The sequence below is a fragment of the Fusarium mangiferae genome, assembly GCF_900044065.1.
Source record: "Fusarium mangiferae strain MRC7560 genome assembly, contig: FMAN_scaffold008, whole genome shotgun sequence".
In the NCBI taxonomy this organism is placed as follows: domain Eukaryota; kingdom Fungi; phylum Ascomycota; class Sordariomycetes; order Hypocreales; family Nectriaceae; genus Fusarium; species Fusarium mangiferae.
In genome coordinates, this window is record NW_024573928.1 from 1,240,196 (window position 1) to 1,261,702 (window position 21,507).

A 21,507-nucleotide genomic window follows, 5' to 3' on the forward strand; every position below is an offset into this window, starting at 1 on the left:
TTGCCTTGGCCTGGCCAATCGGATCGTCCCAACGAGCCATAGCTCTCGGGTAACGTTGACCACGCCAAAAAGTTATCAGATTGATTGGGGGGGGGGGGGGGGGGTTATCAATCCCATCTAATCTCTTTAGATGATGAGATGCGACATGCTAATTACGAGTCCTGTACACGAATAAACCCACCGATCTCGGAACCTGTCGAGCAGAGCAGAATAGAACACATTGACCATCTGCTCAATTGCATGATATGCACTCTTGCTGGTAATGCTCAATGTACCCACCGCCTATTGTTGTTGGGTTGCTTCGCTGGCCCTTTGACGCTGCATATCAAAACCTTGTGTTATTCACGTGTATAGCACACAGAGGACACAGTCAGACAACCCTCTTCCCTGCTGAGTGAGCTGGTCTGTGCCAACGTTGACCTCCCTTTGATTCCATATCCTCAGCCACGGCATCACCTTCAGGGATAGATTCCCTTTCACCGACCAAACTTGATAGCACGTTGCTCTAAGAAACTTGTCCGAAACGAAATTGCTTTTCTTAAGATTTTGTCGACGTTGGGACTTGTCCCACTGTGGAAAACCAGACGCCATCTTCAGCCCTGACCCAGCTAGATGGGTCAGAGTCGGACAGCAAGCCACGATCTGATAAGATGGAAAGGAATTGGAATTTTACCTCGTGTGGGGAGACTACCAAGTACAATACCCTTCACTAGACAGGGGTTTCTCTTGTCACATTCGATCGCTTCAATGATCCCCGCTGTCTTCCTTCACTCCCTTTCAAATGTACCTAGCACGAGTAATATACTTACCTGCAGGACGAGTGCCATGTCATGCTTGCTAGAGCCCTCGTCAAAAGCTTAACGGATTTAAAGCAAACCGATCCGACTCGCTGTTCCCTGGCTTCTCCTGATACCGAGGCCAATTCTCCTTTACCAAACCTGGAAGTCCATCTGGTGAACCCGAGCCTGCCCGTCATCGCTCTGTTGTCGTTCCAACTTCTGCCGCTGTTGTTGTCGTTTCGCTGCCGAAACCTTGGTTGCCGTGGTTTGCTGTTCCTCGTACTCGCTTGCATCCATGTATGCCAGCTTTATTCGAATTCTCCCAGCCGCTGCACCGTTGCAACTCAAATTCTGCCATGTTCCGAGCTCTGGTAACTGTCCTCTTAACACAAGCTCACAGAGATCAACATGTAACTCGCCAATGAGCTCAAGCATCTGCGCTCCCCACACAGAAACCCTCAAATGGTAGTACATTGGCGAGTCATGTGCTTCAAACCGAAAGTCCTCGTTCCTAGACCAATCTTAGCGACTACGTCTCTTGAAACAAACTAAATGTATGTGTCGTGGTGTAGATTTCCAACGTGCGCCAGCAGTAATGACAACACATAGTTGGAGAGCCACATCCACCGAACATGGTCGATTTAACATTTTACTTACCAAATTGGTTTTGGTGTTGTTCTCTTGGTGGACTGGCTTTGTTGAACATCATATCCATACCAGAGAACACAAGTGTGGCCGATTTTGTCGTTGTCCAGCTCTGCTTCGCCAACTGACACGACCAGACGTTTTGATCTGCGACTCTTCAAAGTCGACCCCTGTTTGGGATTGAAATGTGTGTTGACTGGTATAGAAGTTGGCCGGTCTGGTCCCAGAAGCTCGGTTGATGACAACTTGTTTCTTCTCTTGCTCGCTAGTGCTTGGCTAGCCAGGGACCCCATTGTTCCATCCATGGGTAGTCGATTCTGCCTCAATGCCACACCTAAGCTTGCGGGTCGTGAGAGGCAGGAATCGTATCCAGAATCTAAGCTACTGAGGCCTGATACTGATCTTAGCGGAGAAACGCAATCAAACGAGTCGCCAGTTTTATCCCCCGCCACTTGTCTGGTAATGGGAATTGGCGTAGCCGCTCCGTCTTTTGCCATATCTACCGACAAGAGGTTACGGGACTTGACGTAACCCACAAACTGAGTCGCCGGATGTTCTGGTAGTAAATCCCAAAGAACGACTGGCACAGAAAGTAGGACCAGGGTTGAATAACTGCGGTAGACAGACTCCACACTTACGTGAGTTGCTAAGAGTGGAAACTGCTTGAGCCATCGAGCGCAACTCGCTGCATCAAAAGCTTGTTCTTCTTCCAGTGCAATTGCGAGAAGAACATGCGGGGCCGCTCGTTGTCCTTTTGCACCTACAGCTAACAATGCCTGGATACGGTCTTCAGCCGAGATATAACTATCTGCCAGCACTCTCTCCGAGAGACTCCTGAGATCCGACTCGGGTATTGCACGAGATGACGACACCGAGCTAGACTCTTCTTCAAACAGTCTGCCCAAGGTGATGGAAGCAGTATGTGGATCAGATGTTGAGAGAATGTAAGCAGGCGTCTTCCTCGACTCGATCAGCCTTCCTTGTGAAGACCGATCAGGCTGAGCGTGTTTGAGCCGAGTTAGTATCTCGCTATGTAGCATCGCGGCCGAGAAAGGGAGCTGCGAAGCCCACTCCTTCAAGACTTCGATCAGTGTATGGGTAAATGACTGCGCGCCTGGACGAGGTGTCCACGTCTCGAATCCACAGGCAGCGATGGTCTCTTTGATGTTTGTCGGTCTTTCAGTCAGAGGAGCAGCACTTGCACCAGCACAGCAGTCGAGGAGAAGAAGGACATCGCATTTGACCATCTCGAAAAGAGTCTGGATAGCAGACCACTCTACAGTCGCGTAGCTTTTGTCACCCTTACTATTGAGACACCGAGTCAGCTTGAGTCAGATAGGGAGAACACTATTCGTACCAAGACCAGGTTGACTGCCTGGCTTTGTTGATGATCCCATGCCCGCCGTAGTAGACGATAAGAAGGGTATCTTCATTTTCATGTTCTTCCACAAAGCCCAGAACTTTGTGATTGAGCTTGCGATGAGAATTCTGGGTTGGGATGAGAAACTTGTCTGTCGTGAAGCCGTATAAATTGTGGAAGACCCTTTGCAGCTCGTTGAGTTCCCATTCAACCTCGAGTTCGTCTTCTTCCCATCTTATCAGGAGTACTTGAACCTCGGTGTAACGAGAATACGCAGAGTTGGGAAACGCTCGCTTGGCGGCCTAAAGACTGTTAGTGATCATATGAGCACGTAATACATATGGAAGTACCGATTGAAGATCGTCGACAAATTGCTGGAAGTTGTTCATATGATGCTGCGATTTTGTTGTATCATGAGTAGAAAGAGGTGGCAAACAGCCGTTGGAAGCGAGAGATATCGACGTATGTGAAGATGTATCAGAGGCCTGCTTCTCGAAATCAGAGACAGCCTTGAGTGTATCACAGGAGTAACACTCACTACAAATGGACTTGATGAGCTACCACTTGTCGAGCTCTGGAAGCCATCAAACTTGGCCCCGAGTCCTTGAAAGTCTGTCATTTTGAAGTGCACGGAATAGGGGTATGCCTGGGACCATTGAGTTTGAGAGATGTCGATGTATTACAATGTCGGTTGAGGGCGCACGGAATCGACGTCTGATATATAGATCAAGAGAGCCTGGCAAGTACACGAAAAACCATCACCCCATATCTCACAACCACTCAAACACAGTGAAAAATTTTTCCCCATTCTGCAGTTGGCTCCCTCGTTCTGATGTCGATCATGTTCGCATATGGGCTGAATAGCGCCCGGTTGGCTTCACTTCCATCGACGTGGCTGCGGGTGCCTCGCTCAAAATGAGTTGATTGCTGGCAAGGCAGACGCATACGATAGATAAACCCGGATCGGCCAAAGAGAAGACAGGAAACATCCCCAGGACCAGGGTCTCCGAAGTAAGATGTGAAAACCTTTCAACAACGGGCGTCTGGGGTAAGCATTGCTTGTCATGATTGGTTCTCGAGCACTGCCTGCTTCTGAGAGTGCATGTAGAAACAGGAACAGTGTGGGGGACGTCACGGAAGAGGAGGAGCGGAGCGGATCGCAGAGACATCTGTAGCGGACGGGCGAACTATTCATTATCAAATGGATACGGCTTGTGTAACCATGCATCCCGCTCGATATGGTCAAGGGACCTTGGGAAGCAGGAATCGAGGTGCAAGTCGTGCAACTGAATTTGATCTATCGCTTGAAAGACGCTGATATGGCCTTGACGAGGCTGACTCTAGCTGACGACATGAGTGAAAATTTTTCATTTGCAAAACAGCTGATGAGGCAGATCCGAGCCCGCGGGCTGATAAGCTGAATAAGTAAAGGAGACCAGGAAGGGTTGTCCCACAGGAGTATGAAGTCGTGCTTCAAAGTCCAGATTGAAGCTTCGTCGCGGTTCCATTGTAAGAGCGGCGATGTCCAGCATTTGAGACAAACTTTTGCCCGTCACATTGACATTACGAAAAAGGCCTGGGTTGAGACCTTATAAATATTCGAGGTTTCAAGGATAGGCAAGGGTTTGTCTGCCAAGTTGAAGGTCAAACCGTCAAACGTGTTGCTTGGGACTTGAGTGTGGGCATGAACTAAGTTAACATCCATAAATCAAGGAGAAATCCAAATAAGTAATTAATTGATGATACTGTATCATCAGACGTGTTTGAGAAATATTTTTCAGATTCAACTGGGACGTTAAAAGAAACAGCATCTGATGCGTGGAGCTAATGACTGGATAGTGCTTTTGCCCTATCAAACAAGCCGGTAACAGACATGTAACACCTGTTACCCCAAAGCTGCCTCGTCTGCGTGTCGAGCTGAAGCGAGGCGAAGCGAATTTCAAGGGCATCTCTCATGTTAGACTCAAGTTTGCGCTGAAGCCAGATCCGAAATCTTCAGGCCGTAATTCTTATCAGGGGAGATGGTGATACAGAGAAAAAGAGAGTTGCGGCCGAGTGTCAGATACAGATGGTCTCAGATGGAAATCGACAACTGCCGTTGGCTGTAGGGCAGATCGAAATATCCCAGAAGCGCAAGGACCCGACGGAACCTGGAGTTTCCGCTGCTGGTCAGCGACGCTAGCGAGTGGAAGTCCCGACATCCGAGAAACTAGGGCCATTCCTAGCAGTCACGGACTCACTAAGGTACCTATGGTACCCGGACCAAGGTAAGGTACCTAACTATCACAGGCAGCACGGTCATGTAAGTAATGACCATCACTGAAGCTGTGTGATGAGCTGTAATTTACTGTACTGTACTGCAAGTGAAGCACCTCATCCAAGATGATAAACGCTTCAATGACAATAAACGAGACTCTGAGATTGACCATCTGCATAGAGCAAATATGGTAACGGAACGAGTCAGGATCTTCAACTCATTCCATTCCATTCATCAACAACGATGATTGGTAAAGACGGACGGCCAGATTCCACGCACATGAGCGAAGTCTCCAATTTATTAGAGACAATTCTGTGTGCAAGGCCATAAACTAGATAGAACCAGCTCACGCTACTGATAGTCTGATACCCAACGTCAGACTAACACCCGGAAATGCCACATCCCGAGAGCGGCTCTTTGAACGAGTCTGTCTCAGAACAACACAGACCAACTATGTTCAGACCTTCTCTCATAGACAGCACAGAGATTTGATCGTCCACTCAAGGGATCAACAACATTGAGCCAGTTGTCAAAAGGAATGGCATCCCATACGGCTTCCGTCTTAGCCCTGCCTCTATACCACCACCACTACCACCACCCTCTCTTTTTCTCTCTATATCACATATATTACCTGCATAAGCAACGGCTACGGTAAAGACTGCAAGAAACCCCGTCTCTGATTCGCTTCGGGTACTTTGTGTCTCGCGTGTTTACATAGCACGAGTCTGCCGAATCTGTCCATCACCGATCAAGTTTCCAGTGCCGTTTCCTTTCATGGAGGGGATACTCTTCTGATACACTACTGATACCACTCACTTATAACTCAACACACCCTCGTTATAGACTAGAACTAGCCTTCCATCTTGAAACCGTACTCAAGGAGGCATCCATTTTGATATCTATCTATCTGCCAAAGAGTCTCTTTTCTTCTTATCTTTATTGCCCTTCTTGAACCCTCTTGCACCCACCCTCACACTCAGTATGGAGAACGTATCAAGTCTTGCCGCCTCACCTATTGGTGTCGATTATCAACTCCCCCAATTAGTCAGTGAGGGTCATTGCACTGCATACTACATCGCCATCACTATCTTCCTTATTGCAATTTGGTTCTTTCTTCCCAAGAAGCAGACATCCCATCTTGAGATACCCTTCTACGAGGCCTCAAAGACAAAATGGATATTCGACGCCGAAACCTTAATCAAGGACAGCTACACAAAGGTTTGCCGATTCAATATAACTTACACCGCATATACTTATGCTGTACCAGTTTCGAGACCGAGTTTATCAGATCAAGGCTACTGAGGGAGTGCAAGTCATAGTACCCGCCCGTCTCGTCGGTGAACTCAAAGGACTACCGGAAGATATCCTCAGTGCGACGGAAGCCGTGTCAGACGTAAGACCACTTCTTCAAGTTCGTCTCTAACCTGTAATTCTAACAATCAATAGGCTCTCCAAAGCAAGTACACAAAATTCTCTCCAGGCCACAACGGTGAACTCCTGGCGCTATTGGTTAGAACAAAACTCACACAGAACCTCACTCGCGTGGTACCCCTTCTCAAAAAGGAACTGGAGCATCTATTGGCAACTGAGTTCCCAGCCTGCGAGGACTGGACACCGGTGAAATGGCAGCCTTTCAGTCTTCGTGCTGTAGCCCGTCTGAGTGGTAGAGCCTTTGTTGGACCATCCATCAACCGAAACGAGAAGTGGATGGACACTTCGATCAACTTTGCCGTCCATGTCTTCACAGCATGCGTCAAGCTACAGTTCATCCCTGAGTGGGCTCGACCTGTAGGCCAGCATTTTGTCTCAGAGCTTCGCCAGATCCGCAAGGACATCAAGATTGCCAAGGAAATGCTAAAGCCAATCCTTGAAGAGCGACTCCATGATATGGAGTTTTCTGGCGGTGGAGATGCACCAGACGACATGATCCAATGGCTTATTGAAGCACTGCCAGAGGAGGAAAAGGCCGATCTCACAACCCAGGCAGAGCTGCAGTTGATTATTGCAGCGGCTTCAATCCACACGACCAACAACCTGCTCTGCGAATGCCTTTGCGACCTTGCAGCATACCCTGAAGTACAAGAAGAACTTCGAGAGGAAGCGTATCGCGTTCTGGAAGTGGACAATGGATGGGAGAGCAAGGAGAGCATGGCCAAGCTGAAGAAGCTGGACAGTTTCATGAGGGAGGTCCAGCGTCTTAGCGGAAACATCAGTGAGTACCAACAACACCCGTCGATATCTCGACGCCAACTAATCATGATATAGCGTCATTCATCCGTAAGGTCATGAAGCCCATCTCCCTTTCTGACGGCACCGAACTGCCGGTAGGCACAAAGGTCCTCGCTCCTCAAGCCGGCATCGCTCTCGACGAGCGATATTTCCCCGACCCCGAACGCTTCGATGCCTTCCGCTTCTACAAGCTTCGACAAGAATCAGCAGAGGCCAGCAATAGGTGGCAATTCACTTCCCTCAACGACACATACATCAATTTCGGCGCAGGCAAACACGCCTGCCCGGGCCGTTTCTTCGCCAGCAATGAGATCAAGCTTGTGCTGGCACATACACTCATCAACTATGATATCCGCTTGAAAGCGGGCGAAGATAGACCAAAGGCCATGGCTGTGGTCATGGCTAAGGCTCCCTCTCCAGATACCGAACTGGAGTTTCGACGAAGATCGTGGGCAGCTTGAAGGAAGGGGGAGTATGATCATGAACTATTTGATACCCAGTACATTGAACTTAGCTTGTACATAGAGCATAGACGTGGCATTGTAGATGCGTAGTAGTAAGGACAGGCATAAGATTGGCTAGCCTCGAGAACAAAATCTTAGTTCAAAAAGTCTCGAGACTTGCGTGTAAAGCCAAACGTGAGCGATGATCGGGGCATAGACACCTAATTAAGGGGTAACGAATTGCATTGCTCGAACTGTTCTAATCTAACAAAGACACAACACTGGGACTCCGGGCGTGGCTATCGTATTGGGGTATCATCAAGTCGTAGGTCAGGCAGACGAGAGCCACTGGCCTGGCCTTATAGCATCGTACAATCCTCTCTGATCCCGTGCCATCTCTCTCCCAACGGCCTAACCAACGGCGCGTCCCGGGGTAAAGGTACAATTGTAGCTGAAAAGTAGATCCGTAGTCGTTTGAAGAAGAAAACAAAATAAGTAATTGATATCCTTGTTCCTTTTCAGATTCTTTTTTGGGATGCGCAACACCAAAAAAGCTTTAAGATTCGGACAAACATTGATATTTACAGATCCAACCCACCCGGAACGCCCCTCGCCGTTGTTGAAGAAAATGCCGTCAACCATTTTTTCCCTGATGCAACAAGCTGAAGACAAAAAGTCTACCGGGAACCGTGAGATACCTGGGAAACCGCATGACACAAAGCAGACCATCTCTTCTCAATCTTCATTTGAAGCGAATTACACAGCAGCTCGACCTGGCACGTCTAGGACTTGTAGCGCTGGTACTCACCGGCAACCAAACAATGGTCACGCTCGAAGGGTTCTGTAACATGTTAGTTCAGGTGGACAAAAAGTGATTGGTTCTTGGATGTAAAACGTACCCAGAGTAAGCTGGAACTTGGGCTTGATGGACTCAGCTCGCATCTTCTGAACCTCGTTGGCGAAAACCTCAGCAGCGGGAGCAGTGCTGTCGATACAGTTGGCCTTGATGGAGATGAGAACACCACCGCCAACCTTGAGGAACCAGTTGGCGTTCATGGCAACGATACGGGCCTGATCGGGCTGGGCAACATCGGCAAAGATGACATCGACCATGGGGACGATCATGCGGTAACGGGCAGGCTGACGGGCGTCCTCAACAATGGGAACAACGTTGGGTCGCTTAGAGGCCATGGTGATGAGATCACGGCCGGATCGGGAAGAGAACTCGACGGCGTAGACGTAGCCAGTAGGACCGACAATGTCAGCGACGTGAGAGACGGAGGTACCGGAGGCACCACCAAGGTAGAGAACACGAGAGCCGGGCTTGATGTAGATCTCATCAGCGCCACCGGCGATGGCAGCGCAAAGCTTGCTTCGGAAGGGGTTCCACATGCGGTACTCGATCTTGGTGGTGGTAGTGGTGCCATCGTCGTTCTGGACAGACTCGTCGACAGAGATGCGCTTCTCGCCGTAGACAGACTCGCCAGGTGTTGTGTTGCGGGTAGCAAGACCATCTTCCTTACCACCACGGACGACGAAGACGCCGGGGTGACGGTGAGGCTCCTGTGAAGAAAAATGTTAGATCGCAAAACTTGGCAAAAAAGTTAAACTTGGAGGATCAACATACAACAATGACCTTGGCACCGCCTCGCTGGCCAGCACCAGCACCGCCGCGACCGCCGCGACCACCTTTTTATTCTGTTAGTATTCACTCATCATGCTGTTGAGGAGGACTGATGCTTACCTCGGCCACCACCGCGAGGACCGCCACGGGGAGCACCACGGCCACCACCTTTGCGAAACAGTCAGTCTTGAAGTTCGTTCAACAACATCGCAACAGGAACGCCGCGAGAGCGCTACTCATACCTCGTCCACCGCGCGCACCACCACGGCCGCCGAAGCCGCCGCGATCACCACCGAAACCACCGCGGCCTCCACGAGCGCCGCCACGACCACCACGGCCGCCTCCTCGAGGAGTGAAAGGAGCCATCTTAATGGGGTGAAGAGGAATTGAATAAGTTTGGAAGAATTAGAGACGACTGTGTGTCGTTGGCAAGAAGGATTTCAAGCGAAGGGATATCGTCGAGAGAAGGCGGACGTGGATCAAAGTCCAAACTTGTCTTTTGTATAGCCTTGTCTGGGGGACGCTGGGCGTTTTGAGAGACACTTGAGAAAGAATTTTTTGAAGCTCTATGAAGCTCAGGCCCACTTTGTCAGTCCAAGTTTCTCCGTCTCCGAGACGGGTCCGGGGATAGAGCGGCAATAGAGGAAACATTGCATGACAAAGTCACGTGGTGATTGTTGATAAGAGTCAGGTGACATGGTTCACCTGAGTGTGCAAAATGATATACAAAATGACAACGCAGCAAGTCATAAAATATCTCAATACTACTCAATTACGATTTGCATTCCATCGCAGTCTTCCTTTCGTTGCTCTCCATTTTCTCGCATTTCTTTCGGCCGTTTGAGGCTGACTTTCGCAAATCGCACTAACAGGGCAGGCAGCCCTAAGGCTCTTTCCCAAAGGAGTGGGGAAAGCGAGTTTGTGGTCCCTCCGATCTGTTAGGGCAAGAGCTCAGAATTTCTCAATTTCACGCCCGCCAACCCACGTTCGTCGTCGAAACCGTCACTCACCACCCAAGTCGCCGAGATGGTGAGTAACTGCGAGCCCCCGTCGACCGCCATCATGAGAAAGAGGAGGATATTTGTGCTGCACGGATTGTCACGAAGTTGCTGGTGCAATTTTTGACAAAACGTCCATCTTGACCCGAAACCGCTGTGTTTATCTATGATGGCTGTGAAGGCATGGATTTTGACGATGTGCCATGGCTGACTCAGGCTTTTTCTACGCATACAGGTTCGATACGCTGCCACCGAGATCCAGTCCTCGAAGTCGGCCCGCGCCCGCGGTGCCTACCTCCGAGTGTCTTTCAAGAACACTCGCGAGACCGCCCAGGCCATCAACGGCTGGAAGCTTCAGCGCGCTGTTACCTTCCTCGAGAACGTCAAGGAGCACAAGGAGGCCGTCCCCATGCGACGATATGCCGGCAGCACTGGCCGCACCGCCCAAGGTACGACTCAACCAATTCCTCCCCCGTTAGCGATGGACTTGGAGAAATTCGGAGATCGCAGACGGACGGTATATATGCGTCAGAGGAGCAAAAATGCTGATGGACTTAATCAATAGGCAAGCAGTTCGGTGTCTCCAAGGCTCGATGGCCCGTCAAGTCTGCCGAGTTCCTCCTCGGTCTCCTCAAGAACGCTGAGGCCAACGCTGATGCCAAGGGTCTCGACACCGGTGCCCTGATTGTCAAGCACATCCAGGTCAACCAGGCCCCTAAGCAGCGACGAAGGACATACCGTGCCCACGGTCGTGTATGTTTTCTAACTCTTCCGCCTCGAGACTCATCTAACATCATAAACAGATCAACCCCTATATGTCCAACCCCTGCCACATCGAGCTCATCCTGACCGAGGGTGAGGAGGTTGTCCAGAAGTCCGATGCTGTTGTCGAGCGCGAGCACCTCAGCTCGCGCCAGCGCGGTGCCCGTCTCCGCAAGGCTATCACCGCCGCTTAAACAATCACCAACCTCTATCAAATAGACAAAATTTAAGCGCTGGTTGAAAACTGGGTTTACGTCGGGCATCTTCTGTGCTGTAACTGTGTGACTTTTGACAAGACTCTTGAACAAAGGGACACAACACCAAGATTACATTACAAAACTCGATCAATTGTTCTAGGGTTTTTGCGAGGGTGGTTCGTGGCTTTTCATCAACTGGTGTATGGCAGGCTACGGTGAGCATGGCATTAAAGGGAAATTCATGCAAAAATTCGCAAGGTTTTCTTGACGAAATAAAATCATTCAAGTCCTCCTATGTCCGGTCCTGCATCTGAAGAACAGTGTGACGTGATTAGTTAGTAAAAGTCAACATGTACCCTGGAGGCTCACAATAGTTGGTCACGAGTGAGACATTGCATCAGGTTGGATTTAGCGACACTGACCATGTATCACACTCCGTGGTTTTCGATATCAATATTTATACAGAGCTTGCTAGCAGCTATTGGTTGAGCAAATCTAACTGAGTCCAACTGGTAACATAGCGAATGCGATGGGAGCAAAGTCCCCTGGCTCGATTTTCGTTCAGCGATCATTACGACATTAGCCATCCCGTCCAATTCTGTGAGGCCCGATTGCCTGTTTCCATACCAATTTTCGAAAGCAATTACCAAACGCCTATGCCATCCTTTCTATTACATCAACGCTACGCCCAACCGTTTAGTTCTCACCATCTGTCCATGGTGAATTGTCATCTATTAGCAACAGTGGGGAATGTACGTCGTCCTGATCAACCAGCCCTGGCAGAGGGGTCTGACCATTGTCTTGGTTACCAAGCGGTAAGCCAACTGGTTGTTGATTGACAGGATTACCCACAGCGGGTGACGGGACAGCGACCTGTATGAGAACGGGGAATTGAGCATGCACACCGTAGAGCCTGATCTAGAAGTCTAGGCTCACCATGGCCTCACCATCTCGTGCCCCTGCAATGCTGGCGGCATCAACCGTACCCGAAAATCGACCTTTTCCGGGTTGCTCAACACCATCAGCTCTGGCGTCGTAAATTGTACGCTCGTCATATACATTGGCCCATCCCATGTCCATCCCAAAAGCAGTTGTAAGCTGCAGTAGCTCCTGGTTCCTTAAGCAAGGAACGATCCGGCAGAGAAGCTTGTCCCGGCACTTCTGCATCAGAGGCGATAGATCTTGAATATGCGGATTGCCGTTGGCCCCAAGGCCCTGAGCGCCATGCGGCAAGATACTCCGAGTATTTAAAGCCGGTGAATCGACTGTAACATACCCACAGGACTTGAAGGAGACGCACTTCAGAATATACTTCTTCTCATCTGAGCGTAGGCGTTGCGGCGCAGGTATGTGTTGCGCTAAGGGATCTGGCTGGTCCGAGGCTGGTTGGCTCGAGATATTCAAACTCAGCTCGTCTCTGGCACTCAAAATGTCTCTAATCTTGATGCTTGGGGAGAAATGCTCTATGATGCCTGCCCAAGATAATACATCTGGTTGCTGTAAGATATCCATAGGTGCAGGTGGAGGGGGCGGCGGAGGGGCCTGATTGTTGGGTGGTGGCGGTGGCATGAATGCCGCTCCAAATACTCCTGCAAGCTGCTGAGCCGTCGCATTAAATGGGAATGGTGCAACAACCCCGTTCGCTATATTAGTAGGCGGAGGTACCAGCACACCAGGAGGTGCAGGGTGCATCCCGATCATGTTCAGCAGATGAGCATTGTTTGCTGCGCCAGCTTGCTGGAGCGGAGCTTGGGGGGTGAGAGTCGGTGGACCGGAAAGTGATACAGATTCCAGATCAAGCTTCTCGAGTGTAGACAAAGCCATATTGCGTATTGTTTGCAAAAGGACATGCGGTGAGGCCCAGCAGTTCTTGAGTGACAAATGCTTAATAAACGGCAATGACAAGAGATCGTCCGTATTGGTCTTAGGGCTATCAATGCGAGTCATTAGTTGAGGTTGTTCAAAGAACGGTGCTGGGAGGATGTGGTGGTTCCGTTGATATGTCCCAGGAGCAAACTCTCCACCACAGATCCATTCAAAGTGAAGGCTTTCGATGTGTGGCTGAGCGCCAATGTAATTGTTAAGCAGTTGATAAACCTTACCAACAGCCTCGACAGGAGAAACTGTGTCATCCTCTACACAGCCCGGGGCAGACTTGGAAACGCGTCGCCAGTCGGCAATAACACCTAGCGAAACATTGGTGAGAGACGATAGATTTTGCCATAGCTCATGCCGACAAAGGATATACACATGGCTACTGGGGATCTTGGCAATCGTGATGGTGGTAAGATTTTTGAAGCAGTTGTCTCGGGCATTGTCGATAAGGCCAATGACATAGGACTGGATCATGGCGCGATGCGCCCACTCAAGCTCGAGGAGCATTTCTTTCTGTGCTCTTGTGAGACTGGCGGGAATCAGCGGATGGTTGACCGCCTCTGCGGTGGCTGGTTCAAATTCAGCACGATGTGTGTTTTGTGCCATTACTCGTCTAGCTTCCATCTCAGTGATTATGGTTGCTCTCTCATCAAAGTCAATCGCGTTGATGTTGGTGCCTTCAGTCTCCAACAGCATGAGCACAGCTTCGTTGATCTGCGCACCTGAGTACCCAGCATCTGAGGCCATCTTTTGCAGAACTGTTCGCTTGAAACTAATGGGGTTCTCGAACACAGGCTTTCTGAAATCCTTGACCATTTCATTCAGGTCGGACATGGTGACGATTGGTTGCTTCCGAGCTTGTGACTCAGAGCCTGTGTGACGCCAATTCTGCGTTGCAAACACGGGATGGAGAGTGGTTGCACCTCGTGCGATGTGATCAGGCCCTGACAGAAATCCAAGGCCAGCATCACAACAGAGCCCAAGATTTGTGACTTTGACCAAGCACTTCAGCGCTTCCTTCATGGCCTCAGTCTCGTCGGCAGTTTGTTCGAGACCTTCAAGATCAGTATATCGGTGGTAAGTGCCATGTGGCCAGCGGTATATGCCCCAGAAAGAGGGGACAGCTTCTTGCGAAGGCTTCACTGGAGGGTATGAGAGCGTGTCCTCATCAAGCTCCAAAGACAGCGCAAAGCGCCGGATATGGGGACCAAAAGACTGGAAGATGCGCATCCCATTTGAGAGAAGGGCGGACGATGTGCGCTTAAAGGCTCCGTTTTCATCACGATCCAACTTGCTGTAAAGCTCCGACTTGAAGGGCACGACAACATTTCGAAAGTACTGTGCGGAAGCCTTGTTCTCAAATTCTTTACAGACAAGTCGCAAACATCTGACCTCGAGGCGGGTGAGGTACGAAATAATGATCTCGAAAATCTCAACCGGAATTTCGTTCGTGGGCCATGTAACGGCGGACATCGCTTGGCTTCGTTCATGGGAATCTGATAGTTCAATGAGAGCGGGCATTTCTTCGTCACAAGACGGAGGAGCAGTGCTTGGTCTTCTCTGGCTCAATGCCGGGTCGATAGCGTCAATCCAGTTGGGATCCATTATCGCGATGGGTCGGCGGACTGCAAGTCTCGGGTTTCGTAGCGAGCGCTTTCAGAATAGAGTGACTGCGAGAATTAACGGTGGAGGCGATTTGCTTTCGGTCGGACGGAGGGCGAAGATGTCGTCAAGGTACTCTGATGGCGGGGCGTTGGAGCAGCGGGGACTGAAGAGAGAAAGGAGGACGAAGGCGTTTAATATGAAGAAGAGAAAGAATAATGATAATTCGATGTCGTGCGATAAGGATGAATGTTGAAGGCGAATAGCTGCCGGGGGTGTATCTCTCTTGTCGTAACCAGTGTGAATAAGTAAATGAATGAATCTGTGATGTAGTGCTCTGTTGGCTGCAGTCAAGACTCAGGTAAAGAGCGGGTTGGATCGGATCGGTGCAGCCAATGCCTGGTGGCAAACGTAAAGGTCTGGGGGAAAGTGAAATCGAGGGGACAGGGCCCTCGTCTCCCGGTAGTTGGTAGGATAGCTGTCGATCTATGCCGGGGTTAATTGTGCGATTGCGGCTCCGAGGGGAGCAAATTAATGAGTTGAAGATGGGGATGGCATGTCTATGTTTAACTACCTGATACAGAGTAGACAGACGTTAACTACTAAACCTAAGGTACCTATTAACCTAACCGTAGGATGTGGGGGAGAGCCGTGGGCAGTCGAGGGTAGGGGGTCCACTTCTAGAGAGTACCTGAGTACCCCATCGGCCATGTTCCGTGCCACAGATATAAGGTATAGTACATTACGACGGGTGTAAATTAGAAGTGAAGCGCCTGCAAATCTTTGTACGGATACTGTATAGCATTGAGTTATAGTGAACGTCTCTGGTAAACTTTACTAGGTTACGGCCGTTAATATGTTTGTTGTCTCTAGGACTTAGTTTCATCGTGCCTAGAGCTTATAACAAGATTCGAACAGCGCAAAGTCTGTTCTTCAACATCACAGGTAACCGTTGCTCGCTTAGAACGGAGAGGCGTATTTTTAACTCTCTCTCGGAACTATCAGATGATGGAAATCATCATTACTGTAAAGGAAAGCTACGCTAATATTCCTTTTTCCTGCAGCTTCGATCCAACTTGAGTTCAGGGATTAGCCCTGTGGGCATCCCCATGGGGAGATCCATCGGAATACGATAGCCTGGAACCCGGACAATGCCGGAGATCATTAAGCTGCGTTGCAGCATTAGAGGGATCAAATACTTACGAAGTGCATCACGTCGTTACAACTATATGATTTTACATGATTAAAAGTCTTCTGCTCCGGTAAAACTCGCGACGGGTTCACTCAAAGGAATCGAAGCTCAAGTCACAAGTTGAATTATTGACCTCCACATCGCTAACATCCCGGATATTACAGGTCCAAAGCAATACTATCTACGTGTATAAGAGAAGAAACCATCAAACTCAAAACAACACCAAATCCGTGAAAATACATTGCTTCATTTCTTTCTTTCACTTTACGCATCGTCTTCTTCAATATCGCCAGCCCAGAACCAATATCTGATACAATGTTAGTCATCGTGCTCTACATCTACTCAATCTTGTAAGGAAGCACTTACAATGTGGCATATTGAACCTCGAATTCGGCATCCATACCCTGGCAGGTTGCAGGGGCGCTGCCACCGGCAGTTGTAGTTCGGTAGACTTCCTTCATCTTGTGGGTAGCACCCTCAATGGTGGTGAGTCTAAGCCATGGTACAGCATTCTCACCAAGCTGTCCCTTGGCAGAGAGAGATGGAGCAGGAGCGCTGCTGTTCTTTGCACATGGAGCCTCACCAATGTCTTGGTTGGGAGTGCGGAGGTCGAAGAAGGGCGTACCATCGGCGGTGAAATAATGGTGACCAGACTCAGCGAGGGATGCAGGGCCAAGCTTGTTGGCATCTGACAGAGGGAAGTGAACGGCCATTCCAGGGATGCGTTCGATCAGATCTGGGTACATCGCGGCGACGCAGCTGCCGTTGAAGAGAGTGGCCACAGCACCAGTAGCAACGGGAGCTGATGAAGGCTTGCTGGTATCGCATGTGTAGTTTTGCGTACCACGGCCGATAGCGACATGAACCAGCTTCAGGCCCTTGGCTGGGGAAGGTAATTGGCCATCTGAAATCACTGGTTAGCCAAAAGAGAACAAGCACTGAACATTGGTGACATACCAAGAGGCATCTTAGCTTGTGAGAGATCACAGACAGGAGCCATTCCATATGACTTGACGGCCTTGACCTTATCCGCGACCAAATTAAAGTATCCGGATAATGACCCTAATGCGTCAATGGCGGATCCAGCATCGGTGACAGTAATAGTAGGATAGGTTGGTGCTGCAGAGGCAGTCACCGCGAGGACAGAAGCGACAAATGTCGATAATTGCATCTTGAAGCTGTGTATAGAGGGGGTTTGTGTGTGTTTGTGTATGATGTCGAGGGTATGAGCGTGTCGGTATCGTTTCGAGTCGTCAAGATGTATGCCGTTAAGAGAAACAGAACCCAAGAAACAACAGAAATGTTTATAGATAATCAACCGGAACGAGATTTGAGAGAGAAAACTTGTTGACCCTAGGAAATAAGGAAATAACAGATAAAGGAAATAAGAGACAAAAAGGAAAAAAGAACGCTCAGCGTCTTTGAGTGTATACAGACAGACAAATGCAGAGAGATTCTTTTCCTGCCTCTTTCTTTCTCAACACCGTCAAGTGACGAACCCATCTCTTAATATACCAGCCTTCCCCTCCAGCCAAGACCCTGTTACACGCGCCTAAGCGTACGGGCGGCAGGCGTGAGCAAATGGCCATGATTGGGCTATCTGCCAAGATCTGGATACAAAAATAAACACCAGCCTTTTTCCAATGTCTGAGATGTATATGCACGTCTGGCTCATATGTGATCCGGGAACAAGATTGAGCAACGAGAGCCAATCATTTGATTGTTGAAAAGAGTCGCTGGGGTTGTGATTGGTGGGAAGGATTAGTTTAAGCGCCTGGCTCGGGCGGTCGGCATACGTATGCATGGGCGTTTAGAAATGGGCATGAGCACGAGGAAATGCCACGACAAAGACAATTCCGCTTTTTATGCACTTTGCCATGTGCGATCTAGGTTCGTACAGTTGATTCTGTCATTTGAATAATATACAGACATAGGTATAGGTATCTGACCCTGTTCTCTGGATAGACCGCCTGTTTACATCCAACGTATGGTGGTCTGTAGATGTCTGCCATACATTAGTACCCAGTCAGCGATGATGAGAGCCGTTGTACTGCGTTCTCTTTTCTGTATGACCGCATTACTGCATACGAAAACTCTGGAGTTCAAGTCACATTCCAGCCTCTCAATGTTACCCTCTCTATCTCCTATCTCCAAGCCAACCCAGGATCCCCTTAATAGATCCCAAGATCTCTCGGCGCCACTGACGAACCAACCTCATCTTAGCATCAAAACATCCAAGCCCCCCCCCAGAGTAAATTACACACAGTCTTGTGTAGCTTGCCGCCAGCCTGCGAGCCTCTGATTGGACCGCGGATCATGCATGTCCACGGGCCGCGATAAGCGGCCAGCGGCTGCAGAAAATAGAAACTGGCCCCGCGACCCCTCTTATTGGGACGGGTTATTTTCGCACATCAAGACGGAATATAGCCAAGCTTCTATCGACATCATGACTTGCATGTTTTAGCGGACCTCAGAGGCTGCCTAGAACAAGTTTGTCACATGTTTACTTAAATTTCTCTTGAGGAGGTTGCTTAGGTGGATCATGTTATGGTCTAATTCAAGGTTCTCACCACCCAACCCAATAACACCATCCGTCTTGGCATGGATCTCGCTTCTAACGCACGAGATATCGCTTGCTTCCCTAATATGTACAGTACATAGCACGAGATCTCAGATATCCAATGACTCCACTGCCGACCCGGTCTTAACGTAGGTCTATCCTGATATTGATACAGATCCATCTCCCGCGGAGATTCGTCGACACGTTCCCTTCCGGCTTTTGAGCAAAACACTTACAAAACAAGACGGCGCATCGCCCTTCACTTGGCAGGATCTTTAGGCGCTCCGTCCATTGGACTGCCAAGTGAGTCCCCGGCAACTCCAGCTGCCGCTGCCGCGGCGGACTCAAGATGGGTTACCCGCTGGACATCTGACGAACTGAGCCAATACAAAGTTACAAACACCAGCAAATGGAGTGCTACGCAGTATGCAGCAAACAAGTTTCGGCTGGTTCGCGAAGCAAGTACTGTGCGTGTCAATGAGTAGACTGCGCGTTCTGGTAGACTCATCCGTTTGTAAGCTCGAGCAGACTCTCGCCCACGGAAAGCCGCAAACGGAGAAATATTGGACTCGTATGCCTGGCGGTATCGGTCCATGGCGATGCCAGGATTCCCCGTTTCGCCAATCGACACTGTCGATGGGTTTGGATTCGCCCCGTACGCCGACGATGTCGCCGCACCGCCTCCTCGGTTATATGTTGAAACATATCTTGTCTTCTCGTAGAGATTCAGGTTGTCCTTCTGAAGCGCTGCGACTTCCTGACGCAGCTGCGAGACCGTTCGGTGCGTATCTGATAGTTCTTCCTCAAGTTCTGCATTCTTCTTCTTATAACGGTCTCGCTGGGCCGTGACCATGGGCAACATACCCGAGCCTCCTCCATAGACTCGTTCGCCAGGCTCGCCTCCTCCCATGCGAGGATCCATTCCACTAATGATTGACGACGTTGGCGAGATTCTGCCACTCTTGCGGCCCATTGCCCGGGTGACATATGTTCCAGCTACAGATGCACCAGATGGGAATGCATTAGCACCCTCCTCCTGGATTGTCTCCAAATCACTCTCCAGTTTCTGGTTGAGCTTCTGCGCTCGCTCCAATTCGGCATTGGTTTTTGAGAGCTCCTCTTGAAGATCCTCCAGGCGACTTTGTAAATCGTTATGCGAAACACGTAGCACTGTCAACTCATCGCCCAACTTCTTGTTTCTCGCCAAAAGAAGCTTCTCAAGAGAATTGCCCTCCGCATCCTTTGCCTCGAGATGCTCTCTTACTTCGTCATCGTCACCTGTGGAGAACTCAATACTCTTGAGAACCTCAAGCTCCTGCTTGATATCCTCGTAGTCACTCCATTTTTGAACCTTACTCTTCAGTGTGTCCCTCTCCTCCCTGAGAGTGTTCACTTCTCTTTCAATAGATCGTAACTTGCCATCCAATGCTCGTTTAAGACCCTCCTTCTCCACACGCGCGGCGTCCAGCTTGCGGATCATAGACTGGTTCTCTGACCTCACACGCATATATCCAGGATCGTCCTCGAGACTTGTCTCAGGTTGCTGTTGGGCTGATGACTTGGCTTGTGCCAACTCCAGTCGCATTTGTTCGTTTCGTGCCTCAACCTCAGCCAGGCGAGAGCTTGTGCGATCCAGATCTGCGTGGAGCATCTCAAGCTCAGCACTCGAGACGTTGTTGCGATGAGCCTCCTGGTCATCGCCATTCTTGCCCAAGCGCTGGTTGACCTCGTAACTTGCGCGCATCTCAGTCAGAAGGCGCTCTTGCTTCTCCAGCCTATCTTCCAATGCCTTCTCTTTAGCCTCCCAGTTATCTGTCTTCTCCTCTAGCACAGCGTTCCACGACGTCTCAACTTCCTTGACACGTCTCTCTAGGGTCTCCTCCAACTCTCTTCGAACCTTTCGCTCATTCTGGAGCTTTGAGTCAGTCTCTTCCAGTTGACTTGAAAGTTTTGAGACATTCTCTTGGAGGTGCTGGTTTTCTTCGGTAATCTTTGGCAGGGTGTCTTCGGACAAGAGCATAGAATCGACTGAGGCTTCAAGAAGTGGGTATGGGTCTGGGGCATCAGAGAAAGATGCATATGTTTGAAGAAATGCCGAGTTCACAGACTTGGAGTGGTTCGTAAGGAGGTCGATAAAGGTCTGATAGGCTGTAATGATGTTAGTCTGAATCAGTGTAGGATAGGATCTTGTTGGTACATTTCAATAGTCCCTTGATTTCTGTGAGCTTGGCCGCATCATCGAGCTTGCGGAATTCTTTCGTTTTTTGGGCGAGTTCTTTGCGTTGGACAGTTGAGTCCCGCTGGTATGCGACAATGTCTGAAGCTGTATTGTCGAGATTCGAGACAAGGGTTGTGAGATCGATGGCTACCCGGGCAATCTGTTAGTACCTGCCACCGCTGGTGTTCCACGGAAGCCATACTTCTCCATGCTGATATCGCATGCTGAAATTTGTTCTCCCCTTCAAAGGTGGGCGCAGGCGCAGGGGCTTCGGTTGTGCTCGCCAGCGCAGCTTCGACGGCGGCGTCAGTCATGGCGTTGTATTGAGTTGGTGATCAGGGACGGCGCAAAGGAGTGGATATGGCAGCCTTGAACGCCGCGGATGTGTTAAAGCGAGTGTTTTTACAGTTGATGCTGTCGTTCAATGGTCGTAGGAGCTCGTTGCTGTCGTGGTTAAATGGAGGCCATGAGGTTGTACTGATGAATAGGAAGGAATGCGTTTCTTCTCCCTCCTTGATAACTTGGGGCCAGCTTGCGCGTGTCATACAAGCTTATTGGCCACGAGAGCTGTCAGGCTGATAACGCTAAGGTTACAGGGGCAGTTCCATAGACTGATCCCCCGCAGCCTTGCAGTTCAGTGAACACAGCCACTAAAGAGGTAGGCACATACTATGTAAGCCCGGGCGTCTCTCCACTCAAGGGCCCGTCAGCTTCTAGAGCTTCAGGTACGTAGATCCACTCGACTGATGTCAACACACACCAGCCA

General features: G+C 49.8%; 7 protein-coding genes across 7 annotated transcripts; 2 read left to right on the top strand and 5 right to left on the bottom strand.

Moving 5' to 3' along the window:
- Nucleotides 1-929: 929 nt before the first annotated feature.
- Nucleotides 930-3,403, bottom strand: FMAN_11362 (uncharacterized protein; the record flags this gene model as incomplete). The annotated part of the gene is made up of 5 exons (XM_041834165.1): nt 930-1,290; nt 1,437-2,729; nt 2,782-3,086; nt 3,135-3,269; nt 3,323-3,403. 5 exons carry the CDS (start codon nt 3,401-3,403, stop codon nt 930-932), a joined length of 2,175 nt encoding a protein of 724 aa, XP_041684456.1.
- Nucleotides 3,404-6,022: 2,619 nt separating this feature from the next.
- Nucleotides 6,023-7,731, top strand: FMAN_11363 (uncharacterized protein; the record flags this gene model as incomplete). Its single annotated transcript, XM_041834166.1, has 4 exons — nt 6,023-6,259; nt 6,309-6,434; nt 6,488-7,253; nt 7,307-7,731. The coding sequence occupies 4 exons, from the start codon at nt 6,023-6,025 to the stop codon at nt 7,729-7,731; spliced, it is 1,554 nt and encodes a 517-aa protein (XP_041684457.1).
- Nucleotides 7,732-8,495: 764 nt separating this feature from the next.
- FMAN_11364 (putative fibrillarin (NOP1)) lies at nt 8,496-9,703 on the bottom strand (the record flags this gene model as incomplete). Its single annotated transcript, XM_041834167.1, has 5 exons — nt 8,496-8,554; nt 8,613-9,276; nt 9,341-9,402; nt 9,458-9,505; nt 9,580-9,703. The coding sequence occupies 5 exons, from the start codon at nt 9,701-9,703 to the stop codon at nt 8,496-8,498; spliced, it is 957 nt and encodes a 318-aa protein (XP_041684458.1).
- A 660-nt stretch (nt 9,704-10,363) lies between these two features.
- On the top strand, nt 10,364-11,291 carry FMAN_11365 (putative ribosomal protein L17.e.A (cytosolic); the record flags this gene model as incomplete). The annotated part of the gene is made up of 4 exons (XM_041834168.1): nt 10,364-10,366; nt 10,571-10,784; nt 10,901-11,088; nt 11,139-11,291. 4 exons carry the CDS (start codon nt 10,364-10,366, stop codon nt 11,289-11,291), a joined length of 558 nt encoding a protein of 185 aa, XP_041684459.1.
- Nucleotides 11,292-12,212: 921 nt separating this feature from the next.
- Nucleotides 12,213-14,774, bottom strand: FMAN_11366 (uncharacterized protein; the record flags this gene model as incomplete). The annotated part of the gene is made up of 1 exon (XM_041834169.1): nt 12,213-14,774. The coding sequence occupies one exon, from the start codon at nt 14,772-14,774 to the stop codon at nt 12,213-12,215; it is 2,562 nt and encodes an 853-aa protein (XP_041684460.1).
- Nucleotides 14,775-16,227: 1,453 nt separating this feature from the next.
- FMAN_11367 (uncharacterized protein) lies at nt 16,228-17,134 on the bottom strand (the record flags this gene model as incomplete). The annotated part of the gene is made up of 3 exons (XM_041834170.1): nt 16,228-16,270; nt 16,330-16,867; nt 16,921-17,134. The coding sequence occupies 3 exons, from the start codon at nt 17,132-17,134 to the stop codon at nt 16,228-16,230; spliced, it is 795 nt and encodes a 264-aa protein (XP_041684461.1).
- A 1,648-nt stretch (nt 17,135-18,782) lies between these two features.
- Nucleotides 18,783-21,055, bottom strand: FMAN_11368 (putative COY1 CASP Of Yeast; the record flags this gene model as incomplete). Its single annotated transcript, XM_041834171.1, has 3 exons — nt 18,783-20,671; nt 20,721-20,888; nt 20,944-21,055. 3 exons carry the CDS (start codon nt 21,053-21,055, stop codon nt 18,783-18,785), a joined length of 2,169 nt encoding a protein of 722 aa, XP_041684462.1.
- Nucleotides 21,056-21,507: the final 452 nt, after the last annotated feature.